Here is a 16,526-nt window from a genome sequence, read left to right on the forward strand (position 1 = left end):
TTGTTTTCTGTAATAGCATTGACCATCATTTGAAGCATTTATATGATCATTTAGGCAATTATCATCTATAGTTTCATTTTTTGGGAATAAAATTTTCGGGCGATTTAAATATCGATTGAGCAGTTGATGTATAACTTTGTGTAATCGATGTAAGATTTCAACTGGCGTTAATAAATATTTTGCAGAACATTGTATTTTCTCAAAAATGAAATAATGGATATTAAATGATAATCACCTAAATGTGAGATATTTTTGAAATTGATCCTTTATTGAATTCTTTTCTCAAATTGCACTCATTTGTGAAGGTGACTAATGGGATAAAGATTTCCTTTTTATATGTAAGTAACCAACAAGAAATAATGCAGATTCCTTTTTAACATAGTGAATAATAGATTGAGATAGATTAAGAAAATAGTATGGCATCTATTAGAGAAGCATTAACAATTAATCAACTTATAAAGTATCTTATCACTGTATTCATATATGGTAGTACAAGTTTCTTTATCTATGCAGAGTACTTGTGTTGATTGCTTTTAGGTTTAATAAGTTGATTATGAATAGTGTGTGTTATGTAATCAAAAGAAAAATTAGACAAAATCCGTAATAGATATTTAACATGTGTTAATGTGGTTTATAACCAAATTAACGAACTCAAAATTTTCTAGTATTGGAAAATGTTATACTGGTTTTCATACAAAACATGCAGAATAAATTATTGAAATACAAAAACTTACTTGAAATGGTCTTATGGTATAAAATTCCTAAAACTAGTCCAAATTTTCATTCTTACTCAAAATAAATAATGTATTTATAGTTCTTGTATTAGTTATCGTGGATTGTATTTATATCCTTTTTTTTTTATTCGACCACATGTATACCGAATCCACATTTAGCGGAATTCGACGTCTTATGATTTTAATCCCGCAGTCTAACACCAGATTTTGACATGGACTCTAGTCTCACAAAGTAGTGTCATTCAAAATCAGAATAATATACATAAGAAAATGTAGTAGTATAAAATCAATAGCAATATTTTTATTTTATCATTATTAATTATAATAAGATGAGCCCACTTGTCCATGTTACTTTCCTTCTCCCTATAACCTAAGATCAGAAAAAAGGTAATGAATTATCATTCCTTTTTAATCTTTTACTACTAGTACTATCTAACTAATAAAATTTTAAAATTAACTTTTTCCTATTTTGATTTATTCTTTTTTTACTTTAAGCTTTTGGAGGGGTGCGCACAGCGCACAGGGCGCACAATTAGTTTAGTCCATATTATTAATTACAGTACTAGCAATATTTTATTTTCTCTTTACTTTCAATCATATTAATATGAGTATTAATATTTAATAATTGTGAATAACATAAACTTTTATTTATTCGATCTTTTTATGCAGTATGTTTATTTTTATTATATATAAATGGATAGATATTTAACAAATTTTTAACTAGAGTAGTTGTAGTTCTACTCCTACTTTAAACAAAACTCTCAAACAGTATTTTTTCTAATTAATTTTTTTTTTGACGAAACCCTCCGCCGTCGGCTGCCGGAAAATTCTTCTCAGACCATTTGTGCTTTCCTGCTATGAGATAGTAATTTGTTGTAAGTTTGATATGTTTAATTTTTCATTTCTGAAATTATTTTAGTTAGTTGCATTTTGTACGGTGAATTAATGTTTGAGATTAAACCCTAGATTTGGTGCGGATCTGATGCTATTTTTATCGGATCAGGAAAATCTATGGCTGGATTATTCCTAAATCTCTGTGAATTTGTAAATTTTTTCGTTTTCCGTTTTCAGTGTGTTCATTTTCAGCTGAAAATGGCGGAAGACTAGTTTTTTATTTGACTTTCCTTTTTGTACTATTCTCTCGCTTAGATCTTTGGTTGACGAAGAAAATGTGCTTACATTCAACTGATTCAGCTTGAATTCCGCTCAACTAAAAAATAAAATTTAGAAAGAATTTAGCTTGAATTGTTTTTGACTAGGGTGCTTGCTTGGGATGTTGTGTTATAAATTTGTGAGTTTTTGGTGGTGGGATTTTTTTAAAAATAGTTGTTTGAAATTGGCTTCATCTGTTATAGTTAGAGCTGAATTATAAATAATGGACTCGTTATCGTTCTTGGGGACTAATGTTATTTTGTGTTATGAAAGAGGATATTTACGATCTGTTTCAATGATATGCAGTAGTAATGGTTGTGTTTCAAACTGGATGCGGATTGTTACTGAGTTTATGCTGCTTGTAATAAGTTTTGGAACCTGAGTTTGGTTTGAATCTGGATTTAAGATGGAATCATACGTAGAGGAAGCTTTACGAGCTAAAGCCAATGCCGAAAAGAAATTCGTGGAGAGAGACTTCATTGGTGCGAGGAGTTATGCCTTAAAAGCTCAAAAGATGTGTCCTGAGCTGGATGGGATATCGCAAATGGTGGCCACTTTTGGAGTTTATGTAGCTTCTGAGGCTAAAGCTCACGGAGAACTTGATTTCTATTCAATTCTTGGACTGGATCCATCTGCAGGAAAGTCCAAAGTAAAGAAACAGTATAAGAAGATGGCAGTACTGCTCCATCCTGATAAGAACAGGACGGTTGGAGCTGATGGAGCATTTAGACTTGTATCTGAAGCGTGGACTCTTTTATCTGATACCAGTAAAAGAAGCTCCTACGATCAAAGGAGGAATTTGTTTGCTGCTGGGTACAGTGCTGGGGCTGGCGCTTATGACAATTGCTCCAAGTTTCCACCTTCTCATACAAGAAGGGATACGTTTTGGACTGTTTGTACGTCCTGTCATGTTCAGTATGAGTATCTTAGGAAGTATGTGAACAAGAGACTTTCTTGCAAGAACTGCCGTGGAGTCTTCGTAGCTGTTGAGACTGGGTTATCCCCAATTAATGGAGCTTTCCCATATAGCAACTACTCTTATACGCCTGAGAATGGTTATGCAAGTCATGGTTGTGGGGTTTCGTTTGTACCTAAAACTACATATCATGCGCCTAGTGGGCCCACGGGTCATCATACTGGACATAAGCCTGTTTCTAATATATCATTTCAGGGTAACTCGTCCGTGGATTCTGTTGGGGTCATAGGCCCTAACGGGCTGTCTACATCATCCTTTGTCTTTTATCAAACCAGTGGAGAGGCAGGCGTAACCAAGGCAAATGGAGATCATATTAGCAGGGTAAATGCTACAGTTCAAATGTTGTCTGATGGGCATAGTGGTTTCAGGGATGTATCAAAACCTAAGCGTGGTAGACCAGCAAAGAAGAGAATCATAGATTTTGGGAGCTCATATACTCATGCACATGAAGAAAATCACCCTACTGCTGCTGCAGAAGCAAAAACGGCCACAATGAACGTATCATCTGAGACTTCAAGTAGACGCTGTTCAGCTACCCCTGTAATTGATACCAGACAGTTGTTGATGGAAAGGGCAAGATCAGAAATCCGTAAGAACCTTGAGAAGATGAGGTTGGCTTCAGAAGCTGCAGCAGCCGAAGCTGAGAAGAGAAAAGCACAAGCTGCAGTTGATAAATTGAATGAGACAGCTAAAGTATCACAACCAGAACTGAAGAGAAGTGCTTCTATGTCAATAACGGTTCCAGACTCAGACTTCCATGATTTTGACAAGGATAGGTCAGAAGAATGCTTTAAGCCAAAACAAATATGGGCCTTGTATGACGAAGAAGATGGTATGCCTCGCTTGTACTGTCTTATTCGGGAAGTCATCTCACTGAATCCTTTTAAGATCTATATTAGCTACTTGAGCTCAAAATCAGACTCTGAATTTGGGGCAGTAAATTGGTTGGATTCTGGATTCACAAAATCTTGTGGAAGTTTTAGAGTGTTTCACTCAGAAATGGTTGAACAAGTGAACATCTTCTCTCATGTTCTGAGCAGGGAGAAGACCGGTAGGGGAGGGTGTGTAAGAATCTATCCAAGATGTGGAGATATATGGGCTGTTTACCGCAACTGGTCACCGGATTGGAACAGAACAACCCCAGATGAAGTGAGGCATGAATATGAAATGGTTGAGGTTCTTGGCGACTATTCGGAAGAGAAGGGTGTGTGGGTTACTCCCCTCGTAAAACTGGATGCATACAAGACCGTATATCAGAGAAATGCAAACACAAGTGCTATTAGATGGATCCCTAGGAGAGAGATGCTGCGATTCTCACACCAGGTTCCGTCTTGTTCGCTTAACATCCAAGGCGCTTCTAACTTGCCCGAGGGTTGCTGGGATCTCGACCCAGCTGCAACTCCAGATGTGCTTCTTCGAGGAGAGAGTGAACTTGTTGGAAATAATGCAAATGCAGAAGCAAGTCCAACTGAATGCATAACAGCAATGGAGCTATTCCTAGAACGAATGGCATGTGGTGAAGGAGAATTTGTTCCAACAAAATCAATAGCAAAAGTTCTAGAAGAGCTCAGTTAATGGTGGATGTACAGATTTAAAAACAGCCTATGCCTCTCTAACCAACCAGCTTTATATATATTATAGTATTCTGTTGTATTCAGGAATTGGTCTTTTTGCCTTCCTCACGCTCTCATGTAACTCTTAAATTATAGACCCAGATTGCTACTGCTCATTGTTTTGGGTTTCAAATTAAGTAGAACCTCATGATTGAAAATGATTTGATTGTTTCTACCAGTCAAATACTACTTCCTCCCTCCAGCTTATAGCTTATGATAGTTGAGTTGTATTCCTTTTTGGATTATCTTATGAGTTGTATTCTTTTTTGGGTTATTCTAAGATAGTTAGCATAAACTTTATCCTCTCGCTTTCTTCTCCAAATAGAGTATACATTAAAATCTTCCATGCCATGTATGGAGAGGATATGATAACTCCAAATAAAAGTACTCTCTCTATTCTACAATAGGAGTCACATTTGATGTGACTTGTGAACACGAATTTTAAAAAATGTAAAAATGAATAGTGAGTTATAAAAATTAGTGGAATGTAAGGTCTATTTTTTTACTATTAATTTTATAATAGAATGTGAGTGAAATAGGTAAATAGAATGTGTAACCTACTTATGGTAAAAGTGAAATCACATATTCTTACTGTAGGATGAGGGAGTAAAACATTTCAATTTGTGAAGAATCAAAGGAGAAGAGAACTAAAAGGTCACTTCTCGAATTGCATTTGAGACAAAACTAATCAACTGCCATGGTTCCCAATTGCATTAGGTTTTTATTACTATAACATAATTCTAACGACGAACAAAGCTGCAAAACAAGGAGCAATGCAGTATGTTATTGTTATTCCACATATCTCTCCAGACCATTCTTCTACCAAACTCATAATCAGAATAACATTATCAACCACAATTGCTTCTTATTTTAGTAAACTAGACTGAGAGATTTGCCAAGTTGAAAAAACTCGATAACCACCACCATAACATCAAAAAAATGTCTCAATTTTTATCTGCACACTACTAGAGCATGATTATCATTTTTGGGCGGCATTGACTTCTGCAGGCTCAACAACCTCAGCTTCGACCGTCTCAGGTACAGATGTGGCGTCAACTTGTTGCTGAGAGTGAGCAGCAGTAGATGAACCCCACTTTCCCAAAAGTGCCATGTTCATCATCTCATAAATCTTTCCTCCAAGCTCAGCAGGACTCTCAGGCTGCAATTATTCAATTTTACATTATTTCAGATAACCCATCAAACTTCTCTATCCAATTGGGGAGAGAAGAACAAGTACTCACAGTGAAACCACTGGAAAATAGAGCTGTCTCGTACAGCAGATCAATGGCCTTCAAGGCATCTGCATCATTTGGACTACTCTTGCAAGCCTCCTGCAACATTTTCAAACATAGAGTTGAGATGTGGAAACAGTACGTCTCTGGTATTGAAATGTTGTTACTCAGCTATGAATCATACATTTAAACTTTTGATGATAGGATGTTCTGGATTGATTTCAAGAACTCTCCTGCCTTTCATAAAATCGAAGGAGGATGTGTCACCAACATTTTGTGCCTTCATAAGCCTGCAATGAGTTCGATGACAAACATAACCAGAAAAATCAAGTAGAGATCTACATATGCATATTAGTATAAACATGCATGCTTGTGTGGCATAGCTCAATTCACCTTTCCATATTTGCAGACCAGCCAAACTTGCCAGCTGCAAGGACACAAGGTGATGTTCTGAGACGGTTTGAGACTTGAACACTAGCAACTCTCTCACCCAATTGTTTCTTAATCCAGTCACAAGTGCCGCCAAACTCTTGCTTCATCACTTTATCTCTGTCTTCATCCTTGTCGCCTGCAATAATATCAGTCTTAGTACGTAAGGAATCCCAAAACAAACTAAGCATATGATCAACAATCTTTGAGAACACATTAGCAACTGCACATCAAGAGAGTGCACCAAGTGAAAGAATTATACACATATCCAACAAGCCACAGAGCATGGTTCATAATAGACAGGTTCACATACAAAAATGGAAATACTAGCACAAGACATGTACAGCAAAATGAAATGTCAACATACTATGGGTAACATCTAACTCCTAAGAAACAAAGGAACAGATAACCAGTAGAGCTATAGAGACTTAAGCAGGAATAATGGAGACAATCAATCCCACAGAGGTAATCAGTTATACTAACCCAGATCTAAATCTTCTTTGCTGATGTCAACAAAGTTCTTGTCCTTGTAAGATTTCAGATTCTGGATAGCAACCTCGTCTATAGGGTCCACTAAGAACAGAACCTGCAGCAGAAAAGAAAATTGTGGTCATCAAGAATGTATGCAAATACAAGATAGATAGTGTAGAAGATTTAGAACACCTCAATATCCTTTTCGACAAGTTTCTCCAAGAAGGGTGTATTCCTTGCACTAGTTACACTGTCCGCCGCAATGAAATAAATATCTTTCTGATCAGCTTTCATGTTGTCAACATACTCATCCAAGCTGATAACATCCTCCTCGCTTTGAGATGAAAAAAATCGAAGCAACGGAGCGATGCGTTTGTGGTTCTCACGATCCTCGATGCAACCTAATTTCATGTGTTTGCCATAATTCCTCCAGAAATTCATATAATCCTGTATATAAGAAGTTAAATGTTTAAAGGATACATCATAAAAAGTCTATTCTTTACTCGGCAGCAAGTCCAAGTGACAGTCAATGTTTATCTAAATTTAACAGATATAAAATGGAAAGGAAACACAATCAAACCAAAAGAGATATTAAAATGGTACAGATATACCTCTCTATCATCACTCAAAGATATGCCGAGGATCATGTCAAAGGCCTTGCGCACCAGACGTTTCTTCATAATGCGAACCTAAAACAACAAGAACTAGAGTTAGGTAATTCATACTCATACCTCACACGCAGAGTATAATATTATATATGCGACCATACGACTTTATCCTATACACTTACAATACGACTTTCTTGAAGGATTTCGCGTGAGACGTTTAGAGGAAGATCATTTGAATCAACAACACCCTTGATGAAGCTCAAATACCGTGGGAACTATTGCATAGGAGAGGAATAAATATGGGTTACGAATACATTAAGTAAATAATCTGGATATAAAGACCAATTATTTTTCTCTCACCAATTCACCATCAAAATCATCAGAAATGAATACTCTTTTTACAAACAGCCTTATATTCTTCGTCTTGGGGTTGATCATGTCATCATTTCCTGAGGCTGTCATGGATGGCACATACAGGATAGACCTAAACTCCACCTCACCCTGAAAACAATTAAATCGAATAAATATCACCATCTTGTATTTGTGATTTTATAACATATTCTATTATATCCGCACGCAAAATAATGTTTACTACAGAGAAATAACAGAAGTATCATCTGAACAAAAGTGGTGGAAAACAGACATCAGATGATAGTGTTACAAACAACAAAGACTGATGTCAGAAGGAAATTGTGTAACCTCAGTCGTAAAGTGTGAAGAGGCAAGGGGTTCTAAATAATCGTTAAACGTTTTCTTGTAGAACTCATTGTAGTCCTCCTTTGTAACTTCTTTAGGGTTACGCAGCTGCATCAAAATGAACTATTAAATTCTGAAAGATAGCAGCTCTAGTAATGAAACACAACATAAACTGATAAAAGGGCTAACCCATATTGGCTGTGTCTCATTTGTAAGCTCCCAATCCCAATATCGTTCAACTACAGTCTTGGTCTTCTTCTTTTTCTGTTACATCACAAGCATAACAAAATTTTCACCCTCTGAAATTAAATAGCATCATTATTAATGACAAATAACTGTTATAAAATAATCAAGTGTGTGGAGAGTGCCTCGGTTGTCTCATTTTGCTCATCCTTGTTAGCATCGGTAGGCTCCTCATCAACCTCAACCTGAAAAGTGTGTTGTACTGTGAAGCGCAAAATAGAGGGACCAAATCAAAACAAAAAGGACCTCTATATTTTGTAAACCTACCTCTTTCGTGTATCCCTTTTCTTGCCATGTGTAAATTGGGAAGGAAACAAATTGTGAGTAATTCTTAACAAGCTTCTCGACTCTTTCTGGATGTGCAAAGCCTTTATCATCATGCTGAAACATTTAAAAAAAAGAAATGAATACACGGTTCTTGAGCCCATAAATGAAATGCAAAAAAGAAGCACCTCATGACTTAAGCACCTTAAGATATAGAGTGAGACGGGTCCCCCTTGGAATAAGCTTAGCGGGATCAGTCTCTTCTCGGATGGTATAGGAACTAGAGTTTGCTTCACTTTCCCATACATACTGCTTATCGGACTTAGGGCTCTTCGTTGAGACCTCAACCTTTTACCAAGAAAGTACAATAGGAGTTAGGACCAGCATATAAGGGAAAGGGTAAGGGGATGGGAAAAGGGAAAAAGAAAGGCTATAGTTAAGAATAGTGTTCAAGAGTAAGAATTAGCTTCAGAGTGATGGTGCATACCCTCTCAGCAACAAGGAATGCTGAATAGAATCCCACCCCAAACTGACCAATTAAATTGCTATCAGCACCAGAATCCTTGCTATCCTATAAAAAAATAATGTAAGCAGTGAGTTTTTCTGAATCAAGAGATACGGATAATAAAATGTTACTATCAGCAGATGGTTGCACCTTCAAAGCCTTCAAAAACTTAGCAGTTCCACTTTGTGCAATAGTACCAAGACAATCAACAAGTTCCTGCCTAGTCATGCCAATCCCAGAATCTCTGTACGAAAAATCGGTTAATTTGGAAGAAAGACAGTATGGATCAAATCAAGATGCTTCTAATTAATAAAACTTACGTAAGTGTAATTATTCCATTATCTTTGTCCGTCTGGATACGTATGTCAAGATCAACAGAATCCTTCAAAAGATCAGGCTGAGTGACAGCAAGGAAACGCAGCTTGTCCAATGCATCACTTGCATTGCTGCAGGAGCAGAAAACCAAGGATTTCAGAGGATGAAGAAAATCAGAAAACCTCAGGCACGAATATAAAACACAGGTACTGTTCGAGGACATGCAATCCTGATCCAACTTGTCTAGATATCAGGAATTCTCAAGCCACAAGCATGTGAGAGACTATAATCTACTTAAAACAGCACTCAAACCTAAATCTAATGCAGTATCACCGAATTAATGTGACAGAGAACATCAACAATACAATTTCCAACTAGCCAATAGAATCCACTTCAATATGAAAAATAATGATGGGTAGATAGACTGAAAGACGTGCCTGATAAGCTCGCGAAGAAATACATCCTTGTTGCTATATAAGCTATTCACAATAAGGTCCATGAGGCGGCTAACCTGCCACAGATAGCATACAAAAGAGAACATGATGAACTGCACTCAAATACTACAATTAGAAAGGTATAACTTTTGACATAAATTCACCTCTGCTTGGTACTCATATTTCTCAGCTGGTGGAGGTGGACTTGAGGCAGCAGCAGTTGTCTCATACCGACACCCCATCAGAGGACCTTTTCTCAGATTAAATGATGTGGTGGCACCAATAGCAATGTTTCCACCAGTTGTCAGCACAGAGCACCATCTCTTTGTTGGATCACTCTCTCCGGACTAATCAACATGGAAGATTATGAGTTATTATGAACAACAAACAACGCCGGTATAGGGCGTACACTCAATTTTTAAGAAAAAGGGATGCAATTTATGGAATATGTTCCGAATTAGATACATACAACACAGTAGTATTGAGGCGCAATAAAAAATGTGAAATAAGTAAATGCAGACATATAAAAGGAGAAAGAGGAGAGTATACGAGATGATGTTGGAGCGAATAAATGGGGCGATGGCGGGCAGCGCCGCTGCGGAGGACGGCGGTGACGGAACGCCTGGATAAGCTGTGCATTCTGGGAGATTGAGAGAGGATTGCAGCAGATTTGGAGAGGTGGTTGTAGGGTTTAAGAAGCAGAGGAGGGGTTTTAGGAGTGTGGAAATGGAAGGTTCTGGAGCAGAGATACAGAGAGAAAGAGAGGAGTTTTATTCCTTGGGCCTCGTGAATACTTGGAATGGGCTATTGGGCTGGGTTACAACTTACAATATATGGGCTTTTGACCCATATAGGGGGAGATTGAGAAAAAGTAAACTTATTTGGAGCATTGAATACCCATAGCCTGGATACTTTGTTATTCCTAGCTTCATACAATTTCAAGATCCAACACTTTCTTCAATATTAATTGTTCAAGTGTACATATAGTCTATACGGGGAGTTATTAATTGTTAATTCACCATTTAATTTATATTTATAACTAATTTAAGATCATAGAATTTTAGAAAATTTATGGTCTATAATTTGTCACGTATAATTTTTATTTTTATTAATTAAATCAAAAAGGATAAAAAAACTACCAAATTTAGGTTTTGGATGAAAATATCAATATAGTGTTTCGAAAATATCAACACAATATTTTGAGAATGTCATCACAATGCTTTGAGAATGTCAACACAATGCTTTGAGAATGTTAACACATTGCTTATATTGACATTCTACATGTATTATTTTGACATATTCTATAGGAACATTTGTGCTGTACGAAAAAAATTTAAAAATTATGATTTTTTTTTCAAATTTTGACGTCGGAACATATGCAAGTGAGATCGTGTTAGAATCCTTATGAAATTATCTTTAATTTGATATATGTTGTGCGAAAAAACAATTTAAATCGAGAAAGTTATATGTGTTTTAAAGTTATGGGATATTTTTCAAAAGTTAGTTACAACAATTTGTTGTAAATTGACTTTAATACCCTTATTAATGTTTTTTTATCGTATTGACATTTCGTAGTTGATGATCTAGGCCCTTAATTTGAATATCTAATGGCTATTATTTAGTTGTAGTTACCAATTAAGTATTGAGTTAACAATATAACACTCCCCGACCTAATACATCTTAGCTTTCCATTCAAAACTATGTAAAATCATAGCCAAATGCCCAATTTAATAGTACTCCTGATAATCTTCCCATTGAAAACCCTAGGCAACACCAAACATGAAATATTTCATATAAACTAAGTAACTTAGTTAAATAAACAAAACTCAAGGCAACATAATACAGATTACAGATAATAGAATGTAACGTTACAGAAAACCTTATTGTTGATACAAGATACAAAATGTACAAAATACAATACAAAATCAATCATTTGGATAAAATAAAAGAGGCCAAGCTAGGATAATGGTAGTGTTGGGACCAAAATAAGCGGATTCTTCTTATGCATAGTGAGCCCGGGCAAGGCATCAGTGTCGATAGGTGGGGCCGAGGGCGGCCCCGCCCAATCAAACGAGTAGAGAAGATTGGCCAAGGCGAGGTGTATCGACATCATCCCCATATTCATCCCGGGGCACCTCCTCTTCCCGCCTCCAAACGGGAGCATCTTGAACTCCCAGTCGGAGTCAGACACATTCAAGAACCTCTCAGGCACGAACTCCTCGGGATCCTCCCAGATCGCGGGGTCCCTAGCAATAGCCCAGCCATTAATAATGAATTTAGTCCCAACTTCAACTTGCAACCCTTCCACAAGATGAGACTCCTCCACCGTCCGGTACAGCAGCGGCGCCGGCGGGTACAGCCTCAGCCCCTCCATCACCACCGCCTTCAGATACGGCAGCTTCATCAGCTCGTCTTCTGTAATCATTATTCCATCATCTTTTCTCCCCACGGCCTCCCTTATATGCTCCTGCGTCTTCCTCATGATGTCGGGCCTCAGCATCAGAGCTGTCATCGTCCACACAATCGCGGCCGCCACCGTGTCCGTCCCAGCCACAAACAGGTTCATCAGCAGCGCCTTGATCTGGTCCCACGTGATCGAATCCGGCTTCTCTCCTTTTAATTTTAGCATGAGATCAATAATATCCGGATCACCTGAAGAAGAAGACGATGGAATGGGGTTGAGATGATCATCGATGAGCTGCTGGTAGAATGAATCCAGCTCCTGGAAATTGGTTTCGACCCGGCTCGACAAGCCGGAGAGCTTGTCGAGAAAGCCGAACACCTTGAAGTGATCGGAGACGTAGAACGAGACCATCAACGCCTGAGCCTCGAGCACGAGCTTGTCGAGTTTCTTCTTCTCGTACTCGTCATCGTCGTAGGTTTTCCCAAAAGCAACGCCGCAGATGGTGTTGCTGGCCAGGGACATCGCCATGTCGCTCAGATTGGCCGGATGATTGAGTCGAGCGTGCAGTTTGGAGATGACGCGAGACACCTGAGCCTCGCGGACAGGGCGGAAGCTGAGGATCTGTTTGGGGGAGAACGATGGAGGGTGCACATTCTCCGCGTCTCCCTCCAGTGAGGGTTGTACGGGGAGAACGCCATGTGTGACTCAGGTATTCGGTATTCCTACACTCCAAAATTGTTTTTTCTAGTCCCAAAACTAAATAAATATAAATGTGCATTTTTATATTGACTATATATGCTAATTTACAACTAATTAAACGTTTTTATTTGAATGACTGTATATATAGGAGTAGGTTCACATAGTATTCATGTGACTCAGTATGTAATACTTCTTTCATATCATAGTTTAGTTGATGCGTGTTTCTTTTTCATTGTTGAACTCTAATTGTCGAGTCATTTTTTTAAAAAGTAATATTTAATTTCTCTTATATTACACGGAGTATTTTATTCTCACTTCATTTATCAGTTTCATTCTATTTATATACTCCCAGGTTCTTTTTTCATGTAATTCATTCAACATTATCTTTCTTAAATCTTGTGCTAATTAAAACAAATCAAACTGATGGAGTACTATGCATAATATCTCGACAGTTAAAATGCATTTAATGTGGAAGATAGTGAATTTATTTGATTCATTTGTGTGGAGTTGAGCACTATATATATCATAATAATTACATTGGATTAATTAATTCAATCACATGGAATATACAGTAACAGAGTTGAAATACATATTCAGAGTAGGTGATGATCTTCTCTATCAATTGATTAATTATATTTGGTTTGGTGTAAATGAAAAAGATATCAAGAACGAAATTCATGATATTATCACATACTACTACTCCCACTTGGTTAATAATTACGAGAATAAAACGATAATTTAACGAGGATATTGTCAATCAATATGTAATGAATTAATGAAATTGCATAGTTGGTTGCTTTTAAAACCTATATATGTAATGAATTAATTAATGAAATTGAATAGTTAGTTGCTTTTAAAACGTATATATGTAATGAATTAGTTAATGAAATCAATTGAATAGGTTGTTGCTTTCAATATTCATAGGACGACTATAACGTTTGTCGTGTCAGTTGCATAAACAAAAGAGAAATTGGTGGCTGAGGTTTGTTTCTAATTGGCCCAACCCAAGTCTGGAGACTGAGAATATGTTCATGAGTTCAATGAGAAGAATTTGGTGTATATATCAGTATGTGTAAATCAGTATCGTGTTTCTAATATGATTCATGCAGATTTAATATGTCGACGTCTCATTATCAATAAAATATTTATTTTTACAGCAGAATAAATTTTCACAATTTATTTTTACAGCTAAATATTATTAAATTCTCTCAATTTTTACAACCATAAAGAACAAAATCTGTAAAAATAAAAAATACTATATAAATGAAATCGTTTTAGTGAATTTTGTTAAAACATAGTGTAACAGCCCGCCCTTCTAGGGTACAATAAATGCGGCAGCTGCTACCAAACGGACTCTAAAGAAGTAAACACAGGCTAGGGTTTTATTTAAAGAGTGTTGACCATAGCATTTAAAGGAAACATCAGAGCAGTAAAGCAACAACTTAACCTAGAAGCTTGAATAAGAAAGAGAAAAGAGTATCTTAAATAACGATCAAAATCTCAAGAGTACGACATAATATCCAAGATAAAAATCACAAGAAAAGGGCTAAGGCCTCAAATCGAAGGCAAGATGCAAATATCCCAAAAACAAATCCTAAAGTGTATCAAAATTCAGCGGAAGACGACCAAGAGAAAGAGTAGCTATGTATGAGGACACAACTACGCTTGAAGTTCAAAATATCCATCTTAATTAGTTATCATGCTCAACACCCGCCACCGCTCGTCATCATTCAACCTGCACATAAGGAAAACACATGCAGGGCTGAGTATTTTGAAATACTCAGTGAGCTCATTGCCAAAACATTTTATAAGTTATGTCACCCTTACCAAGTGAACTCGAGTTTTAAGCAGTTATAAGAGAATATCACGAGTATCAAAAAATATATTTTCATAAACTGGCCAGTCAAAATAACTCCCCATTTTCTCATCAATTTCCACAATCACAATCTTTCCATGGTGCGACGAAAGTGTGGACACACTTTTCGCCCACGAGACCGGCCGACTAGCAAGGATGGCTCCCGATCCCCTCGTGTACACAAATTGGTAGGGTTTGCGGCCCATACTCAGACCCGAATTCGTATAATCACATTCATAGCCCTATAGCCCAATGGAGCGAACTCACAAACTAGGCATCAGACACACAATATCACAATAATGCAAACATGGGTATGACATAACAGTTAAACCACCCTTATAACACCAATCAATATTTTTGACAAAATAAAAGAGATTTTTAAGAGTAAAGCCCACCTCGACTGCTTAGATTTCAAGTAGTTTCGCTTTTCCGTTATCCGGCTTCGCAACCAAAGTTTCACCTTTTAATCACATAGGCACATATCACAAATTAGGTTCAACACTACTCTTACTCATGCATGTCTCAATACTTTTCCCTTTTCCCATCGATTTATCTTATCATTACTAATCAATCAAGATCATGTTTATCACACAAGTTCCATTCGCATCTCCAATCTAGATCTAACATCGACATATGTCACACAAGAATATTTAGCCATCAAACACACACTACACCAACACAACACAACACACACACACGACACGCACACACACACACACACGCCGCACACACACGCCACACACATGTAACATATTCCCATATCCCCTTTATCCCACTTTCACTCAACCAAGATGCATGAGGGCTCAAGAAGACCGATTAATCGGTTAGAAAGAAGAGGGATCGAGTAGCAAGAAGAAGATTAATATAAGAATACCTTTTTGAGAAAAACGAACGGTAGAAACAAAGTATTAGACTCGGTTCTTCAAGATTCTTGGATCAAACTTCAATTCTTCTTCAAAAGATGACAAAAATATTGGAGAATGGAAGAAAAAATTAGAGAGAGTGGGAGAGAGGAGAGGGGCGAAATTTATGGGGGCTAGGGTTAGGGGTTCTCTTATTTATAGTGCTCAACAAGATCTTTAGGTAACTAAAATAGAATATTTGGTAAGATTTCATTCTCCACAATTAAATAAATAAATATTGTGAAGTAGGAAAGAAGAATTAACAAAAATAGACTAGGGTATCAAGGCATGTAATTTTTGAAATATATGGCTCCCAATTAGCCAAGATTTTGTTTTTGGTATATTTTACGGAGTAGAATAAAATATCACGGAGCAAAATAAAATATTAAAAATCTCTCCTTGGAAGAATGAATTATGCGTGTATTTAGTCTTGTAAATAAGGAAGGGATTTTTAAATATCAACTAAAATAGATATGGCAAGGTCTCTTGAGGTATGGAAAGATTTGGTAGAATATTTTAATTCTAGGTATGGAAGGAGATCAAATAAGGGATCAATTAAACAATAAAATAATTTCTTCCTTCCCAACATAGTGATTTTCGAAAATCACCAAATAACAAGGGGTTTCGATTTTTCCCTCTTTAGAATAAGGAATAATTGGGTCTTGGATTTAATTTGGATAAATATCCCAAGAATTAAATTAAATCCGGAAAAATAGAATTTCTTCTTCAAAAATCAAGGGGGTCGAAAATGGCTAGTATTTATGGAAATTTTCTCTAATATTCTCACTCACCCTCAAACAATTAATTCACCTCATAATTTAATAAATCACGTGCCACATCACATAGTCAACAAATTTGACTTTTCAAACTTCTCGGTCAAAGAAGCTCATGCAATAAATTCACTTATCAAATAATTCACATCTTCCACGTCATCAATAATAAATTTTAGGGCTCTAAAATTAGGGTTCGGAAATTCGGAATGTTACACGTAGTG

General features: G+C 36.7%; 3 protein-coding genes across 3 annotated transcripts in view; 1 reads left to right on the plus strand and 2 right to left on the minus strand.

The window, feature by feature from the left end:
• The first annotated feature begins 1,468 nt into the window (after positions 1-1,468).
• On the plus strand, positions 1,469-4,646 carry LOC125209055. The gene is made up of 2 exons (XM_048108644.1): positions 1,469-1,609; positions 2,193-4,646. The coding sequence occupies exon 2, from the start codon at positions 2,293-2,295 to the stop codon at positions 4,435-4,437; it is 2,145 nt and encodes a 714-aa protein (XP_047964601.1). The 5' UTR covers positions 1,469-1,609; positions 2,193-2,292; the 3' UTR covers positions 4,438-4,646.
• Positions 4,647-5,160: 514 nt separating this feature from the next.
• Positions 5,161-10,395, minus strand: LOC125214606 (heat shock protein 90-6, mitochondrial). The gene is made up of 20 exons (XM_048115700.1): positions 10,222-10,395; positions 9,837-10,019; positions 9,676-9,749; positions 9,244-9,369; positions 9,074-9,167; positions 8,906-8,989; positions 8,623-8,766; positions 8,422-8,535; positions 8,280-8,339; positions 8,101-8,175; positions 7,915-8,019; positions 7,576-7,716; positions 7,398-7,490; positions 7,219-7,296; positions 6,800-7,054; positions 6,620-6,722; positions 6,101-6,275; positions 5,892-5,997; positions 5,717-5,806; positions 5,161-5,634 (listed from the first exon to the last, which is right to left on the minus strand). The coding sequence occupies exons 1-20, from the start codon at positions 10,309-10,311 to the stop codon at positions 5,455-5,457; spliced, it is 2,370 nt and encodes a 789-aa protein (XP_047971657.1). The 5' UTR covers positions 10,312-10,395; the 3' UTR covers positions 5,161-5,454.
• A 1,103-nt stretch (positions 10,396-11,498) lies between these two features.
• Positions 11,499-16,526, minus strand: part of LOC125215039 (xanthotoxol synthase-like) — a 12,148-nt gene continuing 7,120 nt past the window's right edge. Inside the window, exon 2 of the mRNA XM_048116331.1 lies at positions 11,499-12,774. Within this exon, the coding sequence (XP_047972288.1) occupies positions 11,630-12,604 (975 nt within the window). The 5' untranslated portion in view covers positions 12,605-12,774 and the 3' untranslated portion in view covers positions 11,499-11,629. The remainder of the gene's footprint in view (positions 12,775-16,526) is intronic.

The sequence above is a fragment of the Salvia hispanica genome, chromosome 3 (genome assembly GCF_023119035.1).
Source record: "Salvia hispanica cultivar TCC Black 2014 chromosome 3, UniMelb_Shisp_WGS_1.0, whole genome shotgun sequence".
NCBI lineage: Eukaryota > Viridiplantae > Streptophyta > Magnoliopsida > Lamiales > Lamiaceae > Salvia > Salvia hispanica.

Bases quoted from the DNA above. Each gene is read 5' to 3' on its own strand.
- LOC125209055 (XM_048108644.1), top strand. From the start codon at position 2,293: ATGGAATCATACGTAGAGGAAGCTTTACGAGCTAAAGCCAATGCCGAA.
- LOC125214606 (XM_048115700.1), bottom strand. From the start codon at position 10,311: ATGCACAGCTTATCCAGGCGTTCCGTCACCGCCGTCCTCCGCAGCGGC. The intron at 7,717-7,914 runs GTTACACAATTT...AATTGTTTTCAG, and splicing joins CTTCACACTTTACGACTGAG to GGTGAGGTGGAGTTTAGGTC. The intron at 7,055-7,218 runs GTATATCTGTAC...TCTTATATACAG, and splicing joins CTTTGAGTGATGATAGAGAG to GATTATATGAATTTCTGGAG.